Below are 27,039 nucleotides of genomic sequence, written 5' to 3' on the forward strand. Positions count from 1 at the left end.
CAGCAACATTAGACATAATGCATCACAAAAGGAGTTTATGTCAGAAGACAGAGCTCACAGTAAACATATGTATGTCAGTGCTGTCTTCTTAGCCATTGGTAAAAGCAGGTTGGCACCAGGCAAATTTGGAATCTATATTTAGAAAAGGGTCAAGGTTTTCCCCTGCTAACTACAAGCCTGTAAGTCTAAGGTCTTCTGTATGGAAGATATTTTGAAGGGTTGACAAAAGACCACAAAAATAGCATGTGCTAGAAAATCAAATCATAAGCAATAACCAGAATAGTTGTATGATGGACAAATACAGGTGCAGAATGTCAATCTTTGAAATTATCCAACTGCCTTTGGAAATTAAAGTGGTTCCAGAGACAAATGTTTTTGGAAACATCATTGTATTCATGAAGGTAAAAAACCTTCTGGATGCAGCCCCCCCCCAACTCCATTATATGTACTTGAACCCCATGTTGGTCCAGCGATGTGCATGAGAGCAGCGGCTCTCCCAGGGGACTCTCCCCTTATTGACTTACACAGCAGCGGGAGTCACTGGCACCTGCTGTTGTCAATGACAGCCAGTGAGTCAATGGGGAGAGAATGGGGTGGGACCGAGCCATGTGTATAAATAGACAATGTCACAGTAGGGTGGCTCGGGAGCAACTCTGCTCGAGTGCCCCCATAGCAACAGGCATGCAACTGGTGGCACTCAGCAGGAGGGTAGAGCCAGGACTGCCGACAGGGGACCCAAAAGAAGAGGATCTGGGCTGCTCTGTGCAAAACCTTTACAATCACTTCAAGGATGAATGTTTCTCGTTAGACCAAATAGAGTCACTCTTTTTAGTAATTTTTTTTTTTCTGCCATCCTTACCACAATGGTCCTGACAGATCACTAAGTGTGACCAATCTGACATCACAGTCATGTACATACTTATTTATAGTAAATCTAAACCAAAGAACAAAACTTTAATATACTATAGCTAGCTTACCAGTCCTTAGCGGTGGTTGTAGCATTACTGTACTTTCACATCAGTTCCTGTCCTGAGTTTATAATCTAATCTGAGAACTTTTACAGCCAGTACAAAACATACCTATTGATCTTGCCAAAAATACTCTGTGTAATTTCATGCAAGCCAAATTGAAAGTAAATAATTACATCTCCCTTACAAGCTATCCCCTGTAAATTACCAATTACACTGCCACACTATGAAGATGTAGAAAGGAAGACCTCTAGTAGTAAAAAACAGGAATGTAGACTGTCTGTCTCCATAGATCTAGTGAAGGAGTGAGAGTAACCACCCAAAGGCACCCAAGTGTAATATTTACAGATTTACCAGGTGAGAATAAAGCAAAAAAGAAAAAGCCTAAAAGAAAAAATGCAGCCACCACATTTAAGTCCTGGTAAGCTGTTATAAATTAAAGCGGAACTATACTCACCTCAGCTCCAGTGATGTGGCGTCCCACTGCTCCCCACCCGGCTGCTGACATCTTCGGGCGGCCGGCTTCCGGGTCTCGATCGCCAGTCACTGTCATTGGCCGAGCAGGGATGACATCACTCCCTCGCATGCGCTGAAGTTCAGTGAGATTCGACATTGCTTAATTTATACAGTGAGCTACGAATGCACAGCTCACTGTACAGGGGCGGACAGGCAGGTAAGTAACTGTAATGCAGAAGAGACCAAGCACATCTCTTCTTCGTTAAAATTCCTGCCTGTTCACCACTTTTTCTTTAACCTAAAGTTGCACCTTAACATTTTGTTTTCGGGTTTGATATGGTTTAACAGCCTAACCGAATTTGCTATGTGCAACTAACCACTTAAATTGTTAGCAGAGTATTAGTGGGCCAGTATGAGTGAGGAGACATAGGTCATCCTACACAGCAAAGAAGTGTATGAGCTGCAAAATATCTCAGCAATATCTACACAAAGCTGCAGTGTTGACTATTGTTTTATACTATTAGTACAACAAGGCACCAGAACCAAAAAAAAGCCAGAATTCCCATAGGCAGAAAGAATTTTTACATGTAGATATCATCCTCTATTGATGTGATTAGACTATATACATGCAAACATAATGTTACAAACAGTAATTTAGATGTATTGAAATATGGAAACCTACTTTCTATGTTCACATCACTATAAAATAGTGTAAGTATAGTAAGATTACCTCAGCTCTGTAGGGCAGAAAGATGGCACTAGTAAGATTCCCAGTAATCCCACTTAAAATGTAGATAATGGAGATTCTATGCCAGCCTGCCAGCTTTTCGAGATCTCGTAGTATAGTCATTTGGAAACAAACAGAGACCAGACAATGCAAGATGCTGTAAAACATTAAAAATGAAAGCTAAAACTATTAGATGTATATTCCTGCCCAATATATAGTACATCCTATTATTTCATAAGTGATGTTGACTCGCAAATTACACTATTTTTAAAGTATATCTAAAGTCAAACCTTTTTTTAATTTACAAAAAGTAGGGAATGCTTAAGACCTCTGTCATTTTTTCTGTTTTGTCAGTTTTATTCTGTCCTGTAGACAACAGGAAGTGAGAGAAAATCTCTACAAAGTATAGTAAATTCTCTTAGTTATGACCAAAGCAAGTGTCCCCACTGGAAGATATACTCTATTTATAAGTTTCCAATGTGGTATATTCCAAAAATTACAAGAAAAAGTGAGAAAAATTAAAATGCCCCACTCAAAGTCACTCTTTGTATTGTTTGAAGATCCTCACAAGTCAGCTCCCACACAGATCCTCAAAAAAATCAAAAGCTCAACATAGTGCATTATCATTAAAGTATATAGCACTCCACACGTGTTTTATATAAGTGCAAAATGTAAGAAAAAACAACCACAGCAACTTGTGTCACAACAGTGATGTGTTACACTCAGTGTGTTCACTACAATGGTGTCTGAATTCTCATGCTTATAGATTATATACCCTTTCCAGAGAACAAAAATCTCAAAATCGTTGTAAGGTACAATCTAGTCTCCTTGTCTCCACTCTCCAATCTCATCCCCTCCTGGTATCATCAGCCAGTTCCCTGGTCATTCAGATCCATACAGGGTATATGGGACAATGATAGTGTAAATCCGCAAAATATTGTTAAAATATACTTTAATATATCTGCTTACATGAATAAAATGACAATCGCCAGGCAGTGGGGTTTTTTCTTGGAATGCGCGATTGTCATTTTATTCATGTAAGCAGATATATTAAAGTATATTTTAACAATATTTTGCGGATTAACACTATCATTGTCCCATATACCCTGTATAAATAGAGTATATATGTGGTAATACACTGATGATTTTGGATTAATTATTGTTAATTTCATCACTGAGTAAATAGGGTATGTATCACTAGTGGTGGGAGGATTCTTTTTAGAAAAAATACTTTTATATATATATACTACATTGCCATAAGTATTGGGACGCCTGCCTTTACACGCACATAAACTTTAATGGCATCCCAGTCTTAGTCTGTAGGGTTCAATATTGAGTTGGCCCACCCTTTGCAGCTATAACAGCTTCAACTCTTCTGTGAAGGCTGTCCACAAGGTTTAGGAGTGTGTCTATGGGAATGTTTGACCATTCTTCCAGAAGTACATTTGTGAGGTCCAGCACTGATGTCAGACGAGAAGGTCTGGCTCGCAGTCTCTGTTCTAATTCATCCCAAAGGTGTTCTGTCAGGTTGAGGTCAGAACTCTGTGCAGGTCAATCAAGTTCCTCCACCCCATGTCTTTATGGACCTTGCTTTGTACACTGGTGCGCAGTCATGTTAGAACAGGAAAGGGCCATCCCCAAACTGTTCCCACAAAGTTTGGAGCATGAAATTGTCCAAAATGTCTTGGTATGCTGACGCCGTAAGAGTTTCCTTCACTGGAACTAAGGGGCCAAGCACAATCCTTGATATACAGCCCCACACCATAATCCCTCCTCCACCAAACTTTACTGTTGCGATTGTTTCCAGTTGCTTACACTTTGTTATAATACCACTAACAGTTGACCGTGGAATATTTAGTAGCAAGGAAATTTCACAGATGGATTTATTGCACAGGTGGCAACCTACCACTGTACCACGCTTGAATTCACTGAGCTCCTGAGAGAGACCCATTCTTTCACAAATGTTTATAGAAGCAGTCTCCACGCCTAGGTGCCTGATTTTATACACCTCTGGCCATGGAGGTGATTCGACCACATGAATCCAATGATTTGGAGGGGTGTCCCAATACTTTTAGAAATATAGTGTACATAGATGGGTCTAATGTGAAACTGGAAATGGGAATACAACATACCCAGCATGAAGGAAAAGAGAAAGCCATAATCTATAACACTGGTCTGGAACCTCTGGATTCAAGAATGGCAGAAGGCCACACACATCATCCATGCAATGTACCTAAAAAATAGGAAAATTCAATTGCATAATTATATTTTCAAGATATAAAAAATATAGGAAAATTCAACTGCATAATTATGTACGCAAGATATACCAATTTTAGTTTAATATAAAATACATGCAAACAACTAGAATATCTCAGCAGGTACATCTTTATGGGTAATCCAATTTTAATAGTAAAATTATCATGATGTTTCAACCTCACTGAGATGTTAGCTGAATTACAGTTTACACTCCAGTTGCTTTCTAGGCATGAGTCAGGCAAAGTTCGGTTTCCAGGAGGTTCAGCACAAGGTCCACAAACACCAAACATACATAACTGAACTCTATAGAAGTCTACAGTTGATTAACTTTTTCAAGGATAATCTGCAAGCTATTGTTAAAAAAAGGTAGAAGTAGCTGGGCACTGCCATAGGGAACATGTTCCCCTTAAAATATAATGTGGTGGCTGCCTGGGTGGCCAGGAAAGTGAGAGGAGTGAGAATTAATTCCCTATTACTGAACCATACCATGCCACGTCTTTCAACATTAGGATGGTACCTTGCAAGGGGGTGGCCAAGCCTTGCAAGGCACCTTATCCTAATGTTGGGGAACAAGGACCTCTTCCCAATATCTGATTTCTAAGAGAATGTACGGAGGGGGGAATTACAGGAATTTGGAATCCCCCTTTACAATAAGGGTCCCCCATATATCCTACCCCCCAGGGCAATACGTATGGGGTACATTATTACCACTTAATGCTTATTGCCAAAAAAGTTAAATATGCATAAACACACAAAATCACCATGAAATAGACATTTTAATAAAAATTCTATAAAGAATGCCCGCCTAATGTAATTCCATCATCTATCACATTGTCCGCAATGTACAGTAGATCCATTGTCAATCTGGGCAACCTGCTGCTCAACAATGTTTTCCTGCCACAACGAGAAGCCTCTGCTGCATTACTGCTACTAAATAGCAGATCCCACTAATAATGTAAACAAACAATGTCACCCAGGATTCACAGAGTTGTTGATTACATTCCAGCAGTGGTGGGGAGTCTTTCGTTAGGCAGCAGTAGTGTGAAGGGGGCAATATGGTCAGGTGGTGGGTCGTCCTAGTGGCATGGAAACATTGTTGAGTGGTGGGTCACCATGGCAGCAGGGCAACATCATCACGTGGTGATGCTGTATTTACATTGCTGTATGACATGTGAGATTAATTTTTTTACAAATAAAAGATTTTTCTCATGGTGTTAGTGTCTTTATTTACTTCTGACATTTGTACATGTACCGTTTGCACATTCCCCAGGGGAGGTTATGCACATCCTATTGTCCCATTCCTGCTCCTCCACATTCTCTTGGGAAGCAGACAGGGAAGAGATGCTTGTCCCCTCAAAAACATGGGGACAAGGTACCTTGCTGGGGGAAGGTGTTATTGTCCTCCTTGCAAGGTAGCCTCTCAATGCTGAAAGGCACGTGGCCTGGTATGATTCAGGAAGAAGGGGCTGCATGCTTGCTGCCCTCCCTTTCCTAGCCACCTAGGCTGCATGGCTTAAAAAGGGTCTGGTTTGAATTTTGGCTGTTCACACAGATGCTGCTGGCTAGTATTGCTTCTATTCAAACAATCAGCTTCCCTACATAGATTCACAAAGAAAAGCCCTTTTTTGAGTCCATTTAAGGCTTTAGCGATGGCCAGGGTACCATGAGTACATGGATCAAAATTCGGCTGGTTCCTACTAAAGAGGCTGAATTTCCATGTATGCCTGGCTTTAGGTAGTAAAGCAATTTCCAACTTTTTATTTATAATATCGTATTAAGGATGCCCCACTTTCATATTTTTGACTTTTGAGTCCTTTGGTCCTTTGGTATTGACAGATTCAAAAAATAAAATGGGACTAGCTGTGCTTGACTTATGAATTTAGACACTATTTCTCTGATAATGACAAACAACTGTGATTCCAAACTCCATTTAATACATTGAAAAATACTTATATTTTAGTCAATGTCACTGCTCATTAGCCAGTTTAATGCTATTTTCAAGTTCCTATTGGCCCTCTGGCAGTTTACTATGGAATCCATGCACTAATCCCCGATGTCATCAAGTGAAGGTGGCTTCTGTAATATGCACATTTTCTGACCACCCCCCTGATATTCTCTAGCCTCATTGTTATATCCACAGATTATAAAGAACACATAAATTCTGCTTCTTTTCTTAAACAAGTAGATTATCCAGTTAACAAAAAGAGAAAATGAAATTCTCAGGGAACACTGTTTATTTATACAGTGAAATCCAGTCCATCAAAGCATACCTGTGAACATAATGTTGCTTCTTCATGGAAGTATCCTTTCATGAACTCACAGTATTCTCTTGATGTTATTTTACAGCTAAAGAGAGATTAACACATCAGTACAATATCTAAAACATTAAGGAAGAATATATTTGCAACTTTTGTTCACTGAAAAGCTTTTGACACTTTCTGATACCCAGTATAACAGTTTTAGATTGAGGACAACTGTCTGAACTGTCTTTTAAAAAAAAAAATGCATGTCGTTTTTGAAGTAAACAAAGGTATCCACCATAAACTGTCAGTGTGTGAAAGATGTAATTGCCTCTTGACACTAATAACTGGTTTTACTGAAACTTTCCTTCACTACAAATCTTAAAATAAAATAAGTCACCCCCTTCGTCCTCAAAACATTGTCTTCAGATTTTGAACACTAATAAGCTTTGCAATTTGCCGGCACACCCAATGACTCATTCAAACTTAAAGTTTATAATCACATTTGTTGATTTGACATGTCAGAAGCAGCGGTGGCAGCAAATAGGGTCCTTCTATGCTGTTCACTGTATGCATGTACTGTAAATGTTAGCAAATAAACTTTACATGCGTACAGTGTAAAATATGACCAAAATCACAGCCCCAGATATAGCTGTGTCCTGTACACAGCCGAACATTTCTGATGCTTTATCCAGCTATGTGAATGGACAAATAGACTAATATATAGCAGCATACAAAACAATATGCTGATCGCTGTGTACATTACATCCATGTACAGTGGATATATATAGTCTACACATCCCTGTTAAAATGTCAGGTTTCTGTAATGTAAAAAAATGAGGCAAACTTTTTTCACCTTTAATGCGACCTATAAATTGTACAACTCGATTGAAAAATAAACTGAAATCTTTAAGGGGGGGGGGGGGTAAACATAAAAAACTGAAATAATGTGGTTGTATAAGTGTGCACATCCTCTTATAACTGGAGATGTAGCTGTGTTCAGAATTAAGCAATCACATTTAAAGTCATGTTAAATAGGAGTCAGTACACACCTGCCATCATTTAAAGTGCCTCTGATTGACCCCCAAATAAAGTTCAGCTGTTCTAGTAGGTCTTTCCTTACATTTTCTTCAGAGGGATCTCATTGTTAAGCAGTATCAGTCAGGAGAAGGGTACAAAAGAATTTTCAAGGTATTAGATATACCATGGAACACAGTGAAGACAGTCATCAAGTGGAGAAAATATGGTGCAACAGTGACATTACCAAGAACTGGACGTTCTTCCAATACTGATGAAAGGACGAGAAGAAAACTGGTATGGGAGGCTGTCAAGAGGCCTACAGCAACATGAAAGGAGCTGCAGGAACATCTGGCAAGTACTGGCTGTGTGGTACATGTGACAACAGTGTCCCGTATTCTTCATATGTCTGGGCTATGGGGTAGAGTGGCAAGACGGAAGCCTTTTCTTACGAAGAAAAACATCCAAGCCCGGCTAAATTTTGCAAAAACACATCTGAAGTCTCCCAAAAGCATGTGGGAAAATGTGTTATGGTCTGATGAAGCCAAGGTTGCACTTTTTGCCCATAATTCCAAAAGATATGTTTGGCGCAAAAACAACACTGCACATCACCAAAAGAACACCATACCCACAGTGAAGCATGGTGGTGGCAGTATCATGCTTTGGGGCTGTTTTTCAGCTGGAAATGGGGCCTTAGTCAAGGTAGAGGGAAATATGAACAGTTCCAAATACCAGTCAATATTGGCACAAAACCTTCAGACTTCTGCTAGAAAGCTGAACATGAAGAGGAACTTCAACAAAGGAATGGCTGCACCACAAGAAGATGAAAGTTTTGGAATGGCCCAGCCAGAGCCTAGACCTGAATCTGATTGAAAATCTGTGGGGTGATATGAAGAGGGCTGTGCACAGGAGATGCCCTCACAATCTGACAGATTTGAAGTGTTTTTGCAAGGAAGAGTGGGAAAATATTGTCAAGTCAAGATGTGCCATGCTGATAGACTCATACCCAAAAAGACTGAGTGCTTGAATCACATCAAAAGGTGCTTTAACGAAGTAATAGTTTAAGGGTGTGCACACTTATGCAACCATATTATTTTAAGTTTTTATTTTTACTTTCCTCCACCTAAAGGATTTCAGTTTGTTGTTCAACTGAGTAGTACAGCTTATAGGTCACATTAAAAGTGGAAAAAGTTCTGAAATGATTCATCTTTGTCTCATTTTTTTCCATCACAGAACCCTGACATTTTAACAGGGGTGTGTAGACTTTTTATATCCATTGTAAATGATTCCTAACATTGCCTTTGTATCTAAAAGATATCAATGGCTGTGTTTTAACCAGTATTGAGCAAACTGGCCCAAAGCAGGTAAGGGGAAAATATGGGCTGCAACTTTACTCAGGAATCCTGTGAAGTCCAGCATGATACCTAGAGCAGACTTTCTCAATGTTTTTACCCATAAAGAACCCTAGAAATAATTTTCTGGTCTTGAGAAACTCCTGATAAAACGTAATGTTCCTACTGCTCATTATATACATATTAGTGTGACCAATACGTTGCAGAAAGTTTTTAATTAAGAAATAAAAACTGTACCTATCTGCCTGGAGTTTGCATGTTCTCCCTGTGCCTGTGTGGGTTTCCTCTCACACTCCAAAGATGTGCTGGTAGGTTAATTGGCTTCTGTCTATATTATGTGTATGTATGAATGTGAGTTATGGACCTTAGATTGTAAACTTCTTAAGGGCAGGGACTGATGTGAATGTACAATATATATATATATATATATATATATATATATATATATGTAAAACGCTGCATAGATTGATGGAGCTACCTGTAATAAATAAATAAATGTGGCATACCTATTGTATTTGACACCCAGGACAAATAATTTTTTACACCCCCAGCCCCAACAACAAAACCATTTTAAGCAATAACGTTTAAACTAAATAAATAATAATAATAGAAACACATACAGTAAAATTGGAGGTATTGCTTAATATTAGTGGTCAGTGTAAATGTGCCCGCTCGCATTGGTAGTCACCATAGTTGGGAAATCAATTCTCCATTGCTCACTGCTTAAGGTACTCCTAGCAATTTCAGTCAGTCTCCCTGTACTATCCAGTTGTTTTTTACACTTTGGCTAGCTAATTTGGAATCCTGAAGGAAGGCATATACTGTCTTAAGCTGGCCATGCATGGATCCGTTTTTTTTATATCTGCCCATTTCTCTACGGCAATCATTAGATTAAGTTCTCACAAACGGGAACAGTCGTAGATGGACTGAAATCTGGTTGGTCCCTGCTAAATTGGCCAAATTTCAACCCATCTATGGCTAGCTTAACAATGCTACATGGAATGTTGTTAGGTATGTTCCCCATATTTCTGTTTATGCATACCATTATTCTGGTTAGATCTTTTACTGAGTGACTGAATTATCTATAAATTCACGGACCTAAGCCGGCCATAGATGGTCAGAATCTTGGCCGGTTCAGCAGGGACAGGCCGAGATCCTAACCATCTATGGGCAGGATGCTTGTACTCAATTCAATTGTTGTACGGCTTGGGTACAACCAGCATTTTGGATTTTTCATGCAATTATTTCCAGCGGCCAAGCAATAATTACTGTGTTCTCCTGACAGGGACAGCTCCCCCCGCTGGGGAAAACACAATGGCTCCACAAGAGGGATTGCCCATCAACACAGCCAGTGAGTGGTTGCAGGAAAGAAAATTGCATATGACTGGCCTAACTTCTTGACAACAGAGATGGCCACAGATACTCTTTTAATTAGAGAAATTATCAGCTTCTGAATAATGTATGTATTTGATAAGAAATTTATGAATGAAAATTAGATCATAAATTTAATCTGTATTAGCTCATGAGAGATCGGGAATTACTATATGTTTTAACCAATGGTATTTATAAGTTTTATAAAACCCTTCTTTGTGTAGTTTTAAAGTCAGTTGTAAAAGTTTGTTTACTCACAGTCCTGAAAAGCTTAGCAGACTGCATGCTCTTGTCAGATATGAAGAGTGATTGGTGAGCTCATGCAGCATGCTCCACATTGAAAGGTAATCTCTTCTCCCTTCCCCCATGAATATGCCGTTCTAAACAGGGAGATGCAAGGCTCACATAGAGGCAGGAATCAGTGACATTGTTGTGATGTAATCAGACAGAACTCTGTAGACAGCAGAGAACACAGATCTCTAATTACTATAGTGTCCATTTTAGGAAATAAGTCCTTCCTGAATGATTTTTTTAAACTCAGGATGTAGTAGTAATTGTTGCAGATAAAATGATGCTTCTGTCTTTGTTATCTACAGAGGTCTATCAGGCTATACCAGTGGGACCCTATTGTGTCCTCTCTACACAGCCTCTGTTAAGTTTTTTTTTTTAACTTGTACCTACATGTCAGCATGTAATAGGGTTTACCTGTAGGTACACTGAATATCTCCTAAACTTGCATGGTTTAGGAGAGATTCACACTGCATGCAGCCGGTGACATCACGGGTGCATGTGCTCTGAAGGGACGACATACCTGTGCCGTCCTTTCAGAGCTCCATGCCATGGCCAAAACTCCCACGCGCATTCGCAGGAGTGACGTCATTGCGGCTCAACCAGTTAGAAGACCGGAGCACGTGAACCCGGAAGGAAGACCAAGTGATGACGGAAGCCCTGCGCACCTCTGGAGGGCTTTGTTCTAAGGTATGTACTTTATAATGTATATAATATAATACTAGCACATTATGCCATTGTCTTGCAGGTTTAAAGAAAAAAAAGTAGCGGTTTACTACCGCTTTAAAGTATAACTAAAGCCAAAACTTTTTTTTTAGTTTTGGATATAATGGACAGATATTACAACACCCATCAGATTTTTGTTGCTGTTTGTTACCTTGTTAAGAAGATCCAAAACTTAAAGAAACCCCTAAACTTGGGTTGACCCCAGAGGAGTAATAAAGAGGACATTTTCCAAAGGAGACACTAGTTCTGGTGATATCCAGGAATTGTCTCACTTTGGAAGGATTTTCTCTCACTTCCTATTTTGGCTATGGGACAGAAAGTGAAGGAAAATCTCCTCATTGAGACACCGATGGCAAAACATCTTACAGAGGTTATTCCTGTACTCTATCAAAATGTAAACAAACGTTTTGCCTTTTACGTAATTACTTAACCACTTATATACATAGGCCGGACGGGAGCATTGCAGGAGCGGGTGGCCGTGTCTGGAGGACACAGCGGAACACCGATCGCTGTATGGGACCTCTGTGTGAGGTTCCAATCATGTGATCAATGATTGGCCAATCAATGATCACATGAATAGTAGTAAGCAAGATGTCACTTCTGACATCATTGCTTACTACATGTGAAATCTGTGAATGATCAGAGGTCACCTAACTTTCCACTTCTTAATAGGAGACTTAACAGTACTGATTGGCATATTAAAGGCTTTGGACATCCTTTTATGTCCTTTTCCATCTTTATAAAGTTCCATTACCTTGTTACACAGGATTTTTGACAGTTCTTTTCTGATCCCCACGGCTCAGTATCTAGCCTAGTCAGTGCTTCCACGTAAGAGCTAACAAAATCATTGACTATTTATACACTGACATTAATTGCAATTTAAAAAGCCACAGATGTGGGACATTAACCTCTAATTGGCATTTTAACCCATGTACGTCACCTTGTGTGTCTGTACCAAGGCCAAACATTCCAGGGTATGTAAACATTTGATCATGGCCATTTGGCAGATTTCTGTTATCATTATGATTTAAAAAGAAGCCAAACAACTATTTGATAATAAATGGCTTCATATGACCATCATCATTTCAATAAAAGAACATTTTGTGACATGATCAGTCATATTTTCAATATCAATGCCAAAATGTCACAATTTCTGCCAGGGTATGCAAACTTTTGAGCACAACTGTATAAACCAGCTGCTGAGAAACCATTGGCCAATTGATATTTGTTTCTCCTTGCCATGCCAGCACTCTGTATGGGGAGTTTCTTCCCCCACATTATTAATTGCTTAAAAGTAAGAAAGTAGATAAAAGAATTCCCAGTGACTCTTTTCCAAGAAATAGGTAAGTATTTGGGGCAGTCTGGTGGCCATTTTTGAACCACAACTTCAAGGGGCACCAACAGATTTTAAGACAATTTATGAACATAGATCAGCTTTAGGAGATTCAAGAATCTGGAACCCCATTTCTTCTAGCAGCTTATATGGGAATATGCTTTAATCAGAACAGATACTTGCCATTATTAATTTGTGTTGACAAGATATGCTTTGACATATATTCCTAATCATAACAGTATCACCATGAAAAACATTTTGCAACAATACCAATGAAATATAGAAATTAAGTAAATTTTTATGACTGTGAATATGATGATATTAAATAATACTTTACCTTCCTTTTGTTCCAATACAGCAGGGCCTGCCTGTTATTTCACAGTTCATATGCAGATGATTAGGGTAACTCCCATTCGTACTATTAGTACACACCTGCAGAAAACCAAAGTATGTATTGACTATGATTCTGAGCAGATGTTTCACACTTCTTAACACAAGAGCTTTTGCTATAACAAATAAAAAGAGTAAAAAGAAAAAAGTGTCCATACACATGAACATTATCTGCAGAATTCTTTTTTCCTTTTTTTTTTTTAAACCTTAAAGTATAGCAAAAGTAAATTTTTTTTTCTTTAGTTTTTGATAAAGTACAAGATTTTTAAAACCCTATCAGGTATTTTATTTGCCATTATGTCCTGCTCCATTGACACATCAGGAAGTGAGGTGAAATCTCTTCAAGGTAGAGGAAAGTCACAACAACAAACATCCACATTGAAAGATTTCCCCTATATTCCTGTAACAGTAACAGCTTAAACTTTTGGATTTTCCCTTACTTTCAATCTCAGTGATAATGGTTACCAGAACAACTAGAGAATGTGATAATCCCCAGAAGGCACAATGATGTCTAAATAAATCCAATAGGGTTTATAATTCTCCTTACTTTATACAACCCTAAGGCCACATGTACATGGGACACTTCTGAACGATGGAAATGACTGCTGGAAAACGTAGGTTAAAAAAAGTCTGTTTAGCGGTGTTTTCATAATGCGTTTATGTGCGTTTGCGTTTAGAGGCGTTTTTTAAAGATAAGCACAGGAGAACCTCCAAATGCCCAGAATGCACTGCAAAGTAGTAAATTATTAACTTTTTCAGACTGTTTCAGAGAAATACAGAGAGTAGAAGCAGAGACAGCAGTATGCATTGAGATTAGGTGTGAGTTGCTCATTAACATTTCTTTTGTTTCCAAGGGTGGGAATGGTGTCGGGTGGAGTGAGTCATTAAGGCCACCTGGCAGGGGGTCTTAATGCGGAATTTGAGGTGTGAATGGTCATTGACATATCTTTTGTTTCCAAGGGTGGGAGAGGTCTGAGGTGCGAATTGGTCATTACAATGTGTGACAAGCTTGGTAGGAACATCCTGTTTTCAATGTTTTCAGACGCAAACGCTTATAAACGCGATTTGCAGGGTTTAGCTGCGTTTACAGGTGTTTTGCGTTTGAAACGCTGATAAAATCGAATGCTGAACACAAGTTTTCTGCGTTTAAAAAAACGACTGTAAACTCAAATGCCTGTAAATGACTGTAAACGAAGATGTGTACATGGACACATAGGAAAACCTTAGGGTGAGTTCAGGGGCTGCTAAAAAAAAATGCTGAACAGCTCCTAAACGTGAGTTTATCAGCTGCAGTGTACATGAGCCCTAAAAAACAAAAATGTTATGTCTGTTTGGAGTAGCCAGGGATACGTTTCATCATGAATAATTGCTACTAGTACACTTTATCACCTAAATCTGTAATAACTGGCCTTTACCTTAATTACTTGCATTGAAGGCTTGTACACACCATTGCATCGTGGTGCAGTGCAGTAAAATGGTGTGCAATGTGCTGTGCTGCAATAAAGCACAACTTGCACAATTTGTCCTGCACACAACACAGCCCAATTTTCAATAGGCCCAACGTAGTGCTCCAGAGTGTATCTCAGCATGTGCTGTGCTCTTCAGAGCTTTAATCTGGTTGCATATGTTTATAGACCATCTTTCTTTGATTGGTATATTTGAAACTTGGTCCAGTGTAAACATGTATTATTGTCTACTTCAAGAGCCTGAAGGTACAACACAGCATTCATTCTGACTTTACATTTTGTGAATCAGCAGAACCTAGTTTAACTTTTAAAAAAGAAACTCTGTCATGAGAGAATCATGAAGGCTGTAACTGCTAAACTCTAATTCTGAGAATGCTATCATGCTGTTATTTTGGCTTTGCTGCTATCTGACCCATAACAAGTAAAGGAATTCTGGATCTTCTATGACATTCATTTACAGTATGCTTGTTCCAGGAATTTGGCTTAAAAATATAAGTATATAAGTATAACAGACAGATCTGGATTTGGACAAGCATCCATGCATATACTCATTGAATATCATACACAAGTGTGCATCAATATTCAGGCTACCTAATACACCAATCCTGTGGAGGTTATACTTAGTATAAGTTTTTATTCATCCAGAATATGAGTTTCTGGGTATGTGTAACCCTTTTTATATGCACTATTACATTGTATTTGTAATAAACTTATCTTGCTTTTATACATAAATGTCTCGTAGTGTGCCTATAAAGTTCTTATTTGGGAGCTGGCAGAGAGTAATCCTCTCCTTCAGGTTCTTTCTTTTTCCTTCCTATTATTTTGGATGTGGCACTTTGACAGTCTCTAGTATACAATTATTTTTATATTAACATATTTGTTCTCTTTTTTTATTTCCTGTTTTATTTACTAAAATTATTTTTTTTCCATTAAACAAATACTACACAAAAAAGCATAAAAGACATCCCAACACAAGATGAACTACAACCAGAAGAACAGCTAGACAAAAAACACAATACTAAAGCATTACATAATTTACAACAATGCACAAACTAATGTTCTTATGGTCCGAAAAAGAGGATTTTGTTTTATACCAAATATTAAAGATGTACTCCAGAGCTTGCAAAATTTGTCATGTTACCACCAAACAGTTATAAAAGAAACCACACTACTCTTTCCACTTACCATGCCTTTCAACCGAACCACTCTCAGACAAAGTATTTGTACCCGTTGAAAAGCTAACTGTTCTAATTTCAAATTTAAATTATCTGTCATAATCCATCCACTTACTGTGGATGAGCTAGTGAGATCCACATTTGTGCAAAGAATTTTCTAGCAAGGAGCAATGTTTTACTAAGCCCCAGTTAGCTGACTTTCTTAGTTCACTTTCTGAAATTTCTAGATGCCCCAAAGTGCAAATGTCTGGATGGCATGCAATGTTTGTTTTAAAAATAACATTATTATAGGTTGCACATCTTTTCAATATTGTACAAACTTAGGTGTCCTTTTATCATTTCGGTGCACCACTACTAGGATCCATACAGAAATACATATCTATCCTTTTCTTTCTGAAAACAATTAACTTTACTAGCCTATATACTATATAAGTATACTGAAACCACAAGAGTAAGAATAGCAAAAATGTACACCCTGGGTAAAATGTAACCTGTGAAAATACCTCGCTGTACTTGCATATCATCTGTCTCTTGTAAACAAAGTATAGCAGGCTGAAGATGGTGAAAAAGCACCACTAACAGTTTAGTGGCATCCCCATCCCTTTTACATTCCAAGAAGCCACATGTTTATGGCTATTCAAATTCAAACACAAATTCCCCAGTGACAATAATAGAGGTTTAAGCTTAATATAAGAAGGAGAAGAAAAAAAAACACCTGGTTCAATTTTTCACATAATGTGGACATGTAAATCTCTCAAATCCTATTTGAACAAAGTGTTTCAATTACTTTCTTCAATCACTGCAACCCCGATGATACCAAACACAGCTCTCGCACTCCTACACATAGGGATCGAAAAATTCCCTACAGATTCTCGTACCATCATCATACACACATTAGCAGCTGCCAAAATCAACATTGCCAAATTATCTTACTGACCTTAACTTTCAATGCGAGATGGAAAAAAGATCAGCACTTCATAAATCCTCTTAGAAATTTGAATACCTATGGTCTCGATGGCTACAAAACCCCAACTGTACTGTAAATTGATACCCATATAACTATACTATATAAGAACCTTTGTAATTTACTGGTGCTTAGTTTTCCCCCCTCCCTATCCACTCCCCCCCCTCCTCCTCCCCCTACCCCTTTCCTATCCCTTACTCTCTTTATACGCAACACCTCACACAATCCTGGTTCACACTACGCCAAGTATACCTCTCAAGTAAGCAAAATCTATATTGATGCTGTCCCTATCCAAATGGTAGGGAAATTACTGCATATATACCTTGCTATACTTAATGTGAACCGTACTGTCACACCATACCCTGTTCTGTTAAAAAAAAAAAAAAAAAAACATTTGAACTAAAAAAAAAACACCTGAACACTTAATTTTTTTCCTCTGGAATAAAAAAAGAGTAAAAGAATAAAAATAAACCCTGACTTGGTAACTTAATCACACTGAGAGACAACTTGTCTCCACTCTAAACACTAGGGACCCCTACTTATAAGTCCCACAGGAAAGAGGAAAAAACAAACAAACACTCTTCTAGCAGCACTAGATGCAGTATTATCCAAGCAAGGGCCAGGCTGTAAAAGTGAAGGAAATAGTTTGTTTGGGCAAACTTTAAAGCTGATCTCCAGGCAAACAGCTAAATGCACAGATGAAATGTACAAAGACCGCTGCTTTAACTGCCGAATGATGTATATGCTTGTTCACACAGTCCTAAAATGGTACAGCTAGTCTGGTAACATAACTTTTTTTCTGCTGCAGGTAATGATAAGTCACCTCTATGTGCCCAACCTGTGACAGGGCAGAGAAGAAGCAGCAGTACATTCCTCTGCTCTTACCTGCTGTCAGCATGTTTCTTTTCAGCAGGCAGCATATTTGATTTTTCTAGTTCTACCCCCTCTTCCTCCCAGTCTAAGTGCTGCTGTGCTGTACATTACAAGAGGATATCACCAAGTCAAAATCAAGTACTTACACTAGCTACATTTAAAAATAAATCATATTAGTTTTCATGAATAAATTACTGTATTTTTTCTGTTTATTATTTATATCTAAAGTTGAGCTTTATTCTTAAGTGCCTGCTTCTAACTTGACAGTGCCCAGTGCCACCTGTTCCCCAATCTGTAGCAGCAGTCCTCCAAAAACTCTTATCCAAATACCAGATATTGTGTTTGGGCTAGTGACACCCTCTTACTGCAACGCACAAATTTGATGACATGTTGCTTAGGCATTAAGTAATGTAGGAAGCTGGGGACAGTGGAGGATCTGGGGAAGAGGTCAACACTGTCAAAGTGGGTGCAAGCACCTTATGGTTTCTCCTTTACTGTAACAGTTTCTGGACCATCAATTAACGCTCAACTCCAAACTTAAAACAAAGCTCCACCCAAAAGGGGCAGTTCCACTTTAAGGATTGGCACCTTTGAGGAGCAGGTACCCGAAATTGACAGGTATCCGCTCCCACTTCCGCTACAATCGCCTAGGCAACGGGAAGCAGAAGTTGTCCTCCCCCCTCACTGCCTGTAGTCTTCTGGGACACGTGACAGGTCCCAAAAGACTACGGGACCATTCACAAAGCGCATATGCAGTGAGCGCCTGGCTGTGAAGCCACAAGCTTTCACAGCGGGGTGCCCACACTGAAGATGCCGGTTCCGGGAACACAGGGTGGCCAGCGAAACTGGCTGCAGGGGGGACAACGCGGGAAAGAGGGCCAAGTAAGTGTCCGTTTTTTAAAAGTCAGCAGCTACAGTTTTTGTAGCTGCTGACTATTATTTTTTTTATTTTCACTGGAACTCCTTATTTTTTTTTGGATAAGGTGGGGAACAGTTAGAATTTATGTCAGGATCTTCTGCTCAGTTCCAAAGAGAAACACAAACAACAATAAACATCTGGTAGAGTTTCTAACCCTACTTCTATGCAAACCTAAAAACTATTTTCATTTAGGATCTGGAGTTAGGATTTAAGACAGTATTTTCTGTAAACAGAGATGCACAATTTGTATAGCTTTTTTTTTTCATTTAGCCCTATCGCGGGAAAGTGCCATTTTTTTTTGATCACCCCTGTGACCGTGCCCCCACTGTGTGTCCTCGGCTCCACTTGTCCATGGTGCAGGTAGAGGAGAGGGAGGAGAGTGGACAGACATCCGCTCTCCTCCCCTTCTTGAGGCTGACCCAAATTGTAAAATTGTCACTTCTGGGTCCCCATCTCCTTTTCACCGCATGGGAAATGTGAGACATCAGTTTGGGTAGGAACATACATGCTGGCTTTTATCTTGCAATGCTGCATTTTCACGTTGAAAGGGAAATGTACAAAATGTTTGCCAAAAGACTGGATGCTGTACTGTTAACAACAAACACAGTGGGTTCACCATTGCATTTACAGAATAAATTGGCATGTGTAATGTTAACTGATTGATACATTGCCACATAGAATTACAAATCAGAGAGAGTTATTAAATCAAAGTTTCTGTATTCACACTATGGCATTTTGAATCGAAACAGAATTTCCGCAATTCTGCCCACGATTTCAAAACGCCCTGCTAAAACCACAAATTGAGGAACCGTGTGTTAAGGTGGCAGTCATTATAATGGCGCCTGAAAACGTGGTGAACTTCTGCCACACTTGTCACAGGATAAATCTTGCTGCAATCACGGCAAATTGCACCACGTGAAGCCTGAACTTATTTTGGGCAACAGGCTTTGTGCAATGCAGTTTGCCACGACTGCAGAGAGATTTAGTACCCCATCATTGGTGTCAGTGGGAGGACTAGTACCCGACTGTTAATGTCAGTGGAAGGTATAAAGCCTCAAGGGCCAGATAAAGGCAAGCAAAAGACAGCCTCTGCCCCCGGTCCACAGTTTGGACACCACTGCTCTAGGGTGTCTGCTTTCAGAAAATATATAATGTTTTGGGGGTTGTATGTAATCCTCAGGCCTAAAATATTTTTTTTTAACGTGTGCAAAACAATGCAAAAATGGCTCTGGTAGCAAAAGGGTTAACACGGCGGAGACATTGAAGCTTGATTTGGCTGCTCAGTATGCACTTGTACTGAGCACCCAAGTGCTTCTGTGTGCAAGGGTAACCTGAAGGAATACAATTTTTTGATTTTCCTCATTGGGGCCGACGCTTCATTACTCACTCACCAGAGGCGCTTCTGCTAAGCGTTAAGAGAACCCGACACTCCCCTTTCCTGATGAGCACCCAATCGGTGCTCGTCACACTGCAAGGCCTCTCCCCTCCCTGCTAGCCCTCAGGTGCAGTGCTGGAGACAGGCAGGGAGGTGAGGAGGAGATAAACAGGACAATGTTAAAAACATTTAAAGTTTAAGTCACCATAAAGCCCCTTTCATTTTTAAAGCCCCAGACATTGCTAAATGCACCTCAGATTTAAATACGGTTTTGGTTAAAATTCTTTTTTTTCATCTGGACAAGTAGATTGTCATGAGGGACAAGCAGATTGGGACCCCGATTTAATCCCTTGGACAAATAGTGTTTTATAACAATTTCCACATCCCTGTGTAAACACTGAAAGTTATGTAGTGTAGAAACTTCCTTCATCAGCTTAGAATAAAATTCAAGAACCATTTAATTTGTTAAACTTGTAAAAAAAAAAAGGCACATACCGGCCATTTTGTAATGTCATCAGGCCATTCGTGTGGAGGCACGGAAGCTGGTTCAGCGCAAAACCTAAATATGAATTATCTGTTATTGATTTTCTCAGTTGCATCACTCAAAAGATAGGTTTAAATATAACAAGCATAATTGTATGGAGAACAGGAAAGACATTTTAAATAAAAAAAAACATTGAAGAGCAATGCTAAATTTAGTGATTAGATTTAAAAAAATCTGTGATTGCCATTTCACTCATAAACCAATATAACAACACCCTTTCTTGTTTGTATGTTTTCCTTTCTCATATATATATATATATGTATATCATATACAGTTGCAAGAAAAAGTATGTGAACCCCTTGGGATTACGTGGAGTTTTGCATGAATTGGGCATAAAATGTGCTCTGAACGTCATCTAAGTCACAACAATAGAAGAACACAGTCTGCTGAACATAATACTACACAAACATTAGATGTTGCCATGGTTTAATTGCACATAACATGTAAACATTCACAGTGCAGAGAGGAAAAAGTATGTGAGGCCCTAGCTTAATGACTTCTCCCAGAGCTAATTGGAGCCAGGAGTGAGCCAACCTTGACTAAAAATAGTGTGATGATATTGGATGTGTTGCTGACAGCTGTCCTGCCCTTAAAAAACACACACCTGTTTTGGGTTTACTGGTTTCAAGAAGCACTGTCTGATGTGAACCATGCCTCACAGAAAAGAGCTCTCAGAAGACCTACGATCAAGAATTGTTGACTTGCAAGAAGCTGGAAAGGGTTACAAAAGTATCTCCAAAAGCCTTGATGTTCATGTGTCCACGGTAAGACAGACTGTCTACAAATGGAGAAAGTTTAGCACTGTTGCTACTCTCCCTAGGCGTGGTCGTCCTGTAAAAATGACTGCAAGAGCACAGTGCAGAATGCTGCATGAGGTAAAGAAGAATCCCAGAGTGTCAGCTAAAGACCTACAGAAATCTCTGGCACATGCTAACATTTTTGTTGACACATCTACAATAAGGAAAACACTAAACAAGAATGGAGTACATGGGAGGACACCACGGAGGAAGCCATTGCTGTCCAAAAAGAATATTGCAGCACGTTTGAAGTTTGCAAAAGAGCACCTGGATGTTCCACAGCACTACTGGCAAAATATACTGTGGACAGATGAAACCAAGATTGAGTTGTTTGGGAAGAACACACAACACTATGTGTGAAGAAAAAAAGACACAGCACACCAACATCAAAACCTCATCCCCACTGTAAAACACGGTGGAGGGAGCATCATGGTTTGGGGCTGCTTTGCTGCCTCAGGGCCTGGACGAATTGTTGTCATTGATGGGAAAATGAATTCCAGAGTTTATCAAGACATTTTGCAGGAAAACGTACGACCATCTGTCCGCCAACTGAAGCTCTGCAGAGGATGGGTGATGCAACAGGACAATGACCCAAAGCATACAAGTAATTCAACAAAACAATGGCTGCAGCAGCACAGAATACGCCTTCTGGAGTGGCCCAGTCAGAGTCCTGACCGCAACCCGATTGAAATGCTGTGGCATGACCTTAAGAGAGCGATTCACACCAGACATCCCAAGAATATTGCTACACTGAAACAGTTTTGTGAAGAGGAGTGGTCCAAAATTACTCCAGATCGTTGTGCAGGTCTGATCTGCAACTACAGGAAACGTTTGGTTGAGGTTATTGCTGCCAAAGGAGGGTCAACCAGTTATTAAGTCCAAAGGTTCACATACTTTTTCCTCCCTGCACTGTGAATGTTTACATGTTATGTGCAATTAAACCATGGCAACATCTAATGTTTGTGTAGTATTATGTTCAGCAGACTGTGTTCTTCTATTGTTGTGACTTAGATGACGTTCAGAGCACATTTTATGCCCAATTCATGCAAAACTCCACGTAATCCCAAGGGGTTCACATACTTTTTCTTGCAACTGTATATATATATATATATATATATATATATATTGCTTATTGGTTTCCATATATGCACTATTGCAATTCTCTGATGACTTTACTGATTCCATAATAATTGAGCTATGTCCGCGGACCTTTATAAATTAAGAATTTTTTTAAAACTCGGTCTGTATTCTTGTACCAAGTTTTGTGTCATACTGTGTTTTGCTGACAAATGTGGGGTTCCACAATATGGGCACTATACTGCAGTGAAAAAACAAAACAAGCCCATCAGAGAGATAGCAAAAACATTAGGCATGGCCAAAACAACTGTTTGGAACATTCTTAAAAAGAAGGAACGCACCGGTGAGCTCAGCAACACCAAAAGACCCGGAAGACCACGGAAAACAACTGTGGTGGATGACTGAAGAATTCTTTCCCTGGTAAAGAAAACACCCTTCACAACAGTTAGCCAGATCAAGAACACTCTCCAGGAGGTAGGTGTATGTGTGTCAAAGTCAACAATCAAGAGAAGACTTCACCAGAGTGAATACAGAGGGTTCACCACAAGATGTAAACCATTGGTGAGCCTCAAAAACAGGAAGGCCAGATTAGAGTTTGCCAAACGACATCGAAAAAAGCCTTCACAGTTCTGGAACAACATCCTATGGACAGATGAGACCAAGATCAACTTGTACCAGAGTGATGGGAAGAGAAGAGTATGGAGAAGGAAAGGAACTGCTCATGATCCTAAGCATACCACCTCATCAGTGAAGCATGGTGGTGGTAGTGTCATGACGTGGCCATGCATGGCTGCCAATGGAACTGGTTCTATTGTATTTATTGATGATGTGACTGCTAACAAAAGCAGCAGGATGAATTCTGAAGTGTTTCGGGCAATATTATCTGCTCATATTCAGCCAAATGCTTCAGAACTCATTGGACGCCGCTTCACAGTGCAGATGGACAATGACCCAAAGCATACCGCAAAAGCAACCAAAGAGTTTTTTAAGGGAAAGAAGTGGAATGTTATGCAATGGCCAAGTCAATCACCTGACCTGAATCCGATTGAGCATGCATTTCACTTGCTGAAGACAAAACCAAAGGGAAAATGCCCCAAGAACAAGCAAGAACTGAAGACAGTTGCAGTAGAGGCCTGGCAGAGCATCACCAGGGATGAAACCCAGTGTCTGGTGATGTCTATGCGTTCCAGACTTCAGGCTGTAATTGACTGCAAAGGATTTGCAACGAAGTATTAAAAAGTGAAAGTTTGATTTATGATTATTATTCTGTCCCATTACTTTTGGTCCCTTAACAAGTGGGAGGCACATATGCAAACTGTTGTAATTCCTACACCGTTCACCTGGTTTGGATGTAAATACCCTCAAATTAAAGCTGACAGTCTGCAGTTAAAGCACATCTTGTTTGTTTGATGTCAAATCCATTTTGGTGGTGTATAGAGCCAAAAATTTTAGAATTGTGTCGATGTCCCAATATTTATGGACCTGACTGTATATAGCGCCAACAGTTTGCGCAGCGCTTTACAATATAAGAGAGAAAGTACAATTACAATACATTTCAGTACAGAAGGAATGTGAGGGCCCTGCTCGTGGAGCTTACAATCTAAATCAAGGGGGAGGTGATACAAAAGGTGATAGCTGCGCGGGATGATCTGGTGGAGTTGATTCACGTACAGTTCTTAGGTGGACGTAGGGTAGGCTTCCCTGAAGAAGTGAGTTTTCAAAGATCGCCTAAAGGCAGACAGGGAGGGGCTGACCGGACATGCTGTGGTAGGGAGTTCCAGAGGATGGGAGAGCCTCGGGAGAAGTCCTGGAGGCGAGCGTGGGAGGAGGTGATGAGGGAGCTAGAGAGGAAGATTTCTTGGGAGGAGCGGAGTGGGCGATTTGGCCGATATCTGCAGATGAGGTCGGTGATGTAGCTAGGGCCAGTGTTGGGGATGGCTTTGTAAGCTGTGGTTAGTATTTTGAATTTTATACGTTGGGTTAGTGGAAGCTAGTGAAGGGATTGGCAGAGAGGGGCAGCAGTCGCTGATCAGTTGGTAAGGTGTATGAGTCTAGCAGCAGCATTCATAATAGACTGAAGCGGGGATAGCCTGTGTAACGGTAGACCAGTGAGGAGGGAGTTGCAGCAATCGAGGCAGGATATAACCAAGGCGTGGATGAGTTGTTTTGTGGTGTCATTCGTCGGGAAGGGGCAGATTTTGGAAATGTTCCGGAGGTTGAGGCGGCAGGATTTAGCCAGTGAGTGGATGTGGGGCCCAAAGGAGAGGTCAGAGTCTAGGATTACGCCAAGCACCCTGGTATAATGGGAAGGACCAATGGTTGTGCTGTTGATCTTAATGGTAAAGTCGTGAGTGGGGGATCGGGGAGGAGGAAATATCACAAGCTCAGTTTTTGAAAGATTGAGTTTGAGGTAGTGAAGTGACATCCATGCTGATATGTCGCTTAGTAGATTTGTGATACATGAGGAGATTGAGGGGGTGAGCTGGGGAGTGGAGAGATAGATATGGGTGTCATCAGCATAGAGGTGGTATTGGAAGCTGTCAGGTACCTACCGACGGTAGCTCTAGTGCTCCACAGACCGGATTTCCTCAGGGCGTGGAGTCTAAGCCCCTATCTTCTTGTTCACCAGAGCCCCTGATGGTGGGGATGGACTTGGAGCAGACTGAGACCTGGTCGCGGCCCCTGGGTACACCCAGCTGTGGTAGAGGGAACTGCCAGTGGCACGTAGCAGGATGAGAGCCTGATGTGAAGAGGCAGAACAGGCCCAGACCGCAATGGATGGATCGGAGCAGGATGGATGGAACACACTGGAACAATAGCGGAGTCAGACAGGCCATGTCGGTAACAGTGGAGGCAGAGCGGTACAGAGCAGCAGGTAGAGAGTCGTCGGGTCACAGTCCAGGTTCAGCAGCAGGAGATCAGATAATCGGGAATAGGCAGAAGAATGGTCAAACAAGCCAGAGGTCAGGGCAGGAGAAGGTCAGTGGTAATCAGGATCAAGCAGGGTTCGGCAACAACAGAATACTCTCACAGGAACAGGAACAACAAGGAACAAGACCATATGGCAATTAGAGCATTGCAAGAGCCAGTTTAAATAGTGTGCCCTGCGCTGTCATTGGTGCCAGGCGTGCGTCCGCATGCGCGAGTGTGCATGCGCGGCTGCAGTTGTTGCCGCGGGCGCCTATGTCCTAGTGCCCCCACGCTTGTCCGCATCGCGGCGAAACTCAGGATCCCTGACAGAAGCCATGGGAGGTTATCAGTTGGCCCAGGAAGAAGGTATAGATAGAGAAAAGGAGGGGCCCAAGAACAGAACCTTGGGGTACCCCAACAGAAATGGGAATAGCAGAGGAGAAGGAGTTGTATGAGACACTGAAAGTGCACTGAGAAAGGTAAGAGGAGAACCAGGAGAGAGCAGAGTCACGGAAGCCAATGGAGTGGAGTTTACTGAGGAGGAGCGGGTGGTTGACTGTGTCAAAGGCAGCGGAAAGATCAAGGAGTATGAGTATGGAGTAATGGCCGTTGGTTTTAGCAGTTAGTAGGTCATTAGTGAGTTTTAGTAGGGTAGTTTCTGTGGAATGTTGTCGGCAGAAGCCAGACTGTCGGGGATTAAGAAGGTTGGTGAGGTAGCAGTTCATACGGTTGTGAACAAGGCGCTCGAGAAGCTTGGAGGCAAACGGGAGCAGGGAGATGGGTCTTAAGTTGTTCAAACAGGTGGGGTCCAGTGAGGGTTTTTTGAGAATGGGGGTAACCAGTGCATGTTTGAGTGGCGAGGGAAAGGTGCCCATAGAGAGTGAGAGGTTGAAGATGTGGGTTAGAGAGCTTAGGATAGAGCAGGAAGGAGGCTGCAACAGTCGTGAGGGGACAGGATCCAGGGGACAGGTGGTGAAGTGGGCCTTGGAAAGGAGATCGGTAACTTCCTTGGTGGTAACAGGGTCGAAGGAGGAGAGTGTTGAGTTTGGTGTTGGGCCTGGTATGTTGGTTGGAGGAGGAAGTTTGACACTGGAGATCTCATCACAAATTGTGTCGATCTTCTTGAAGTGACTGCCAATCTATTGTGCAGTAAGTAAGTTGGTGGGCGGAGACAGTGGGGGGTGGAGTAAGCAATTAAGGGTAGAGAAGAGTTGACGAGGATTGGATGAGAGGGTCTTGATGAGAGTGTTATAGTAGGTTTGCTTAGCAGCGTGGAGGCTGGAGTTGTATTTGAGAAGAGCGGATTTGTAGAGGGTAAAGTCTTTCAGGGATTTAGTTTTACGCCATGCTCGCTCAAGAGTGCAGCTGCGTCTCTTGAGACTTCTGGTGTTGACTGTTTGCCAGGGTTGAGACAGGAAGGCCTGGTTCTGCAGTTGTAAACAGAGGAGCAAGAGCATCCAGGGAGGATGATAGATAGTTGTAGGCAGATGTGGCCAGGTCTGGGCAGGGCAGGGGTGCAATTTCATCATAGAGGCGCTCAGTAGGTCAGGGCTGAGGTGATGGAGGTTTCTACAGATGACGGTTTGCTGGTTGGAGGCATGGGGTGTAGGAGGCAGAGAGAGTGTGAAGCTGACAAAGTTGTGATCAGAGAGAGAAAAAGGGGTGTTAGAGAGGTTACAGGGAGTGCATAGGTGGGTGAATTGAATACAAGGTCAAGGGTGTTGCCATTGCAGTGGGTGGTGGATTGTGACCATTGTGTTAAAAGAGGAAGTTAGGCTACGTTCACAGTAGCCTTGTTAGCAAGCAGCAGACAGG

General features: G+C 40.9%; 1 protein-coding gene across 2 annotated transcripts in view; it reads right to left on the reverse strand.

Moving 5' to 3' along the window:
* RHBDF1 (rhomboid 5 homolog 1) overlaps window positions 1-27,039 on the reverse strand; it is a 187,423-nt gene that overhangs the window by 11,836 nt on the left and 148,548 nt on the right. For both annotated transcript variants that reach the window (XM_089691722.1, XM_089691731.1), the window contains 5 exons: window positions 20,392-20,455; window positions 13,072-13,166; window positions 6,678-6,753; window positions 4,284-4,384; window positions 2,155-2,308 (listed from right to left, as the gene is read on the reverse strand). In XM_089691722.1, coding sequence (XP_089547848.1) covers window positions 2,155-2,308; window positions 4,284-4,384; window positions 6,678-6,753; window positions 13,072-13,166; window positions 20,392-20,455 — 490 coding nt within the window. The remainder of the gene's footprint in view (window positions 1-2,154; window positions 2,309-4,283; window positions 4,385-6,677; window positions 6,754-13,071; window positions 13,167-20,391; window positions 20,456-27,039) is intronic.

This window comes from Staurois parvus, unplaced genomic scaffold (genome assembly GCF_062004578.1).
Source record: "Staurois parvus isolate SC_StPar_1 unplaced genomic scaffold, SC_StPar_1.0 ptg000022l, whole genome shotgun sequence".
Taxonomy (NCBI): Eukaryota; Metazoa; Chordata; class Amphibia; order Anura; family Ranidae; genus Staurois; species Staurois parvus.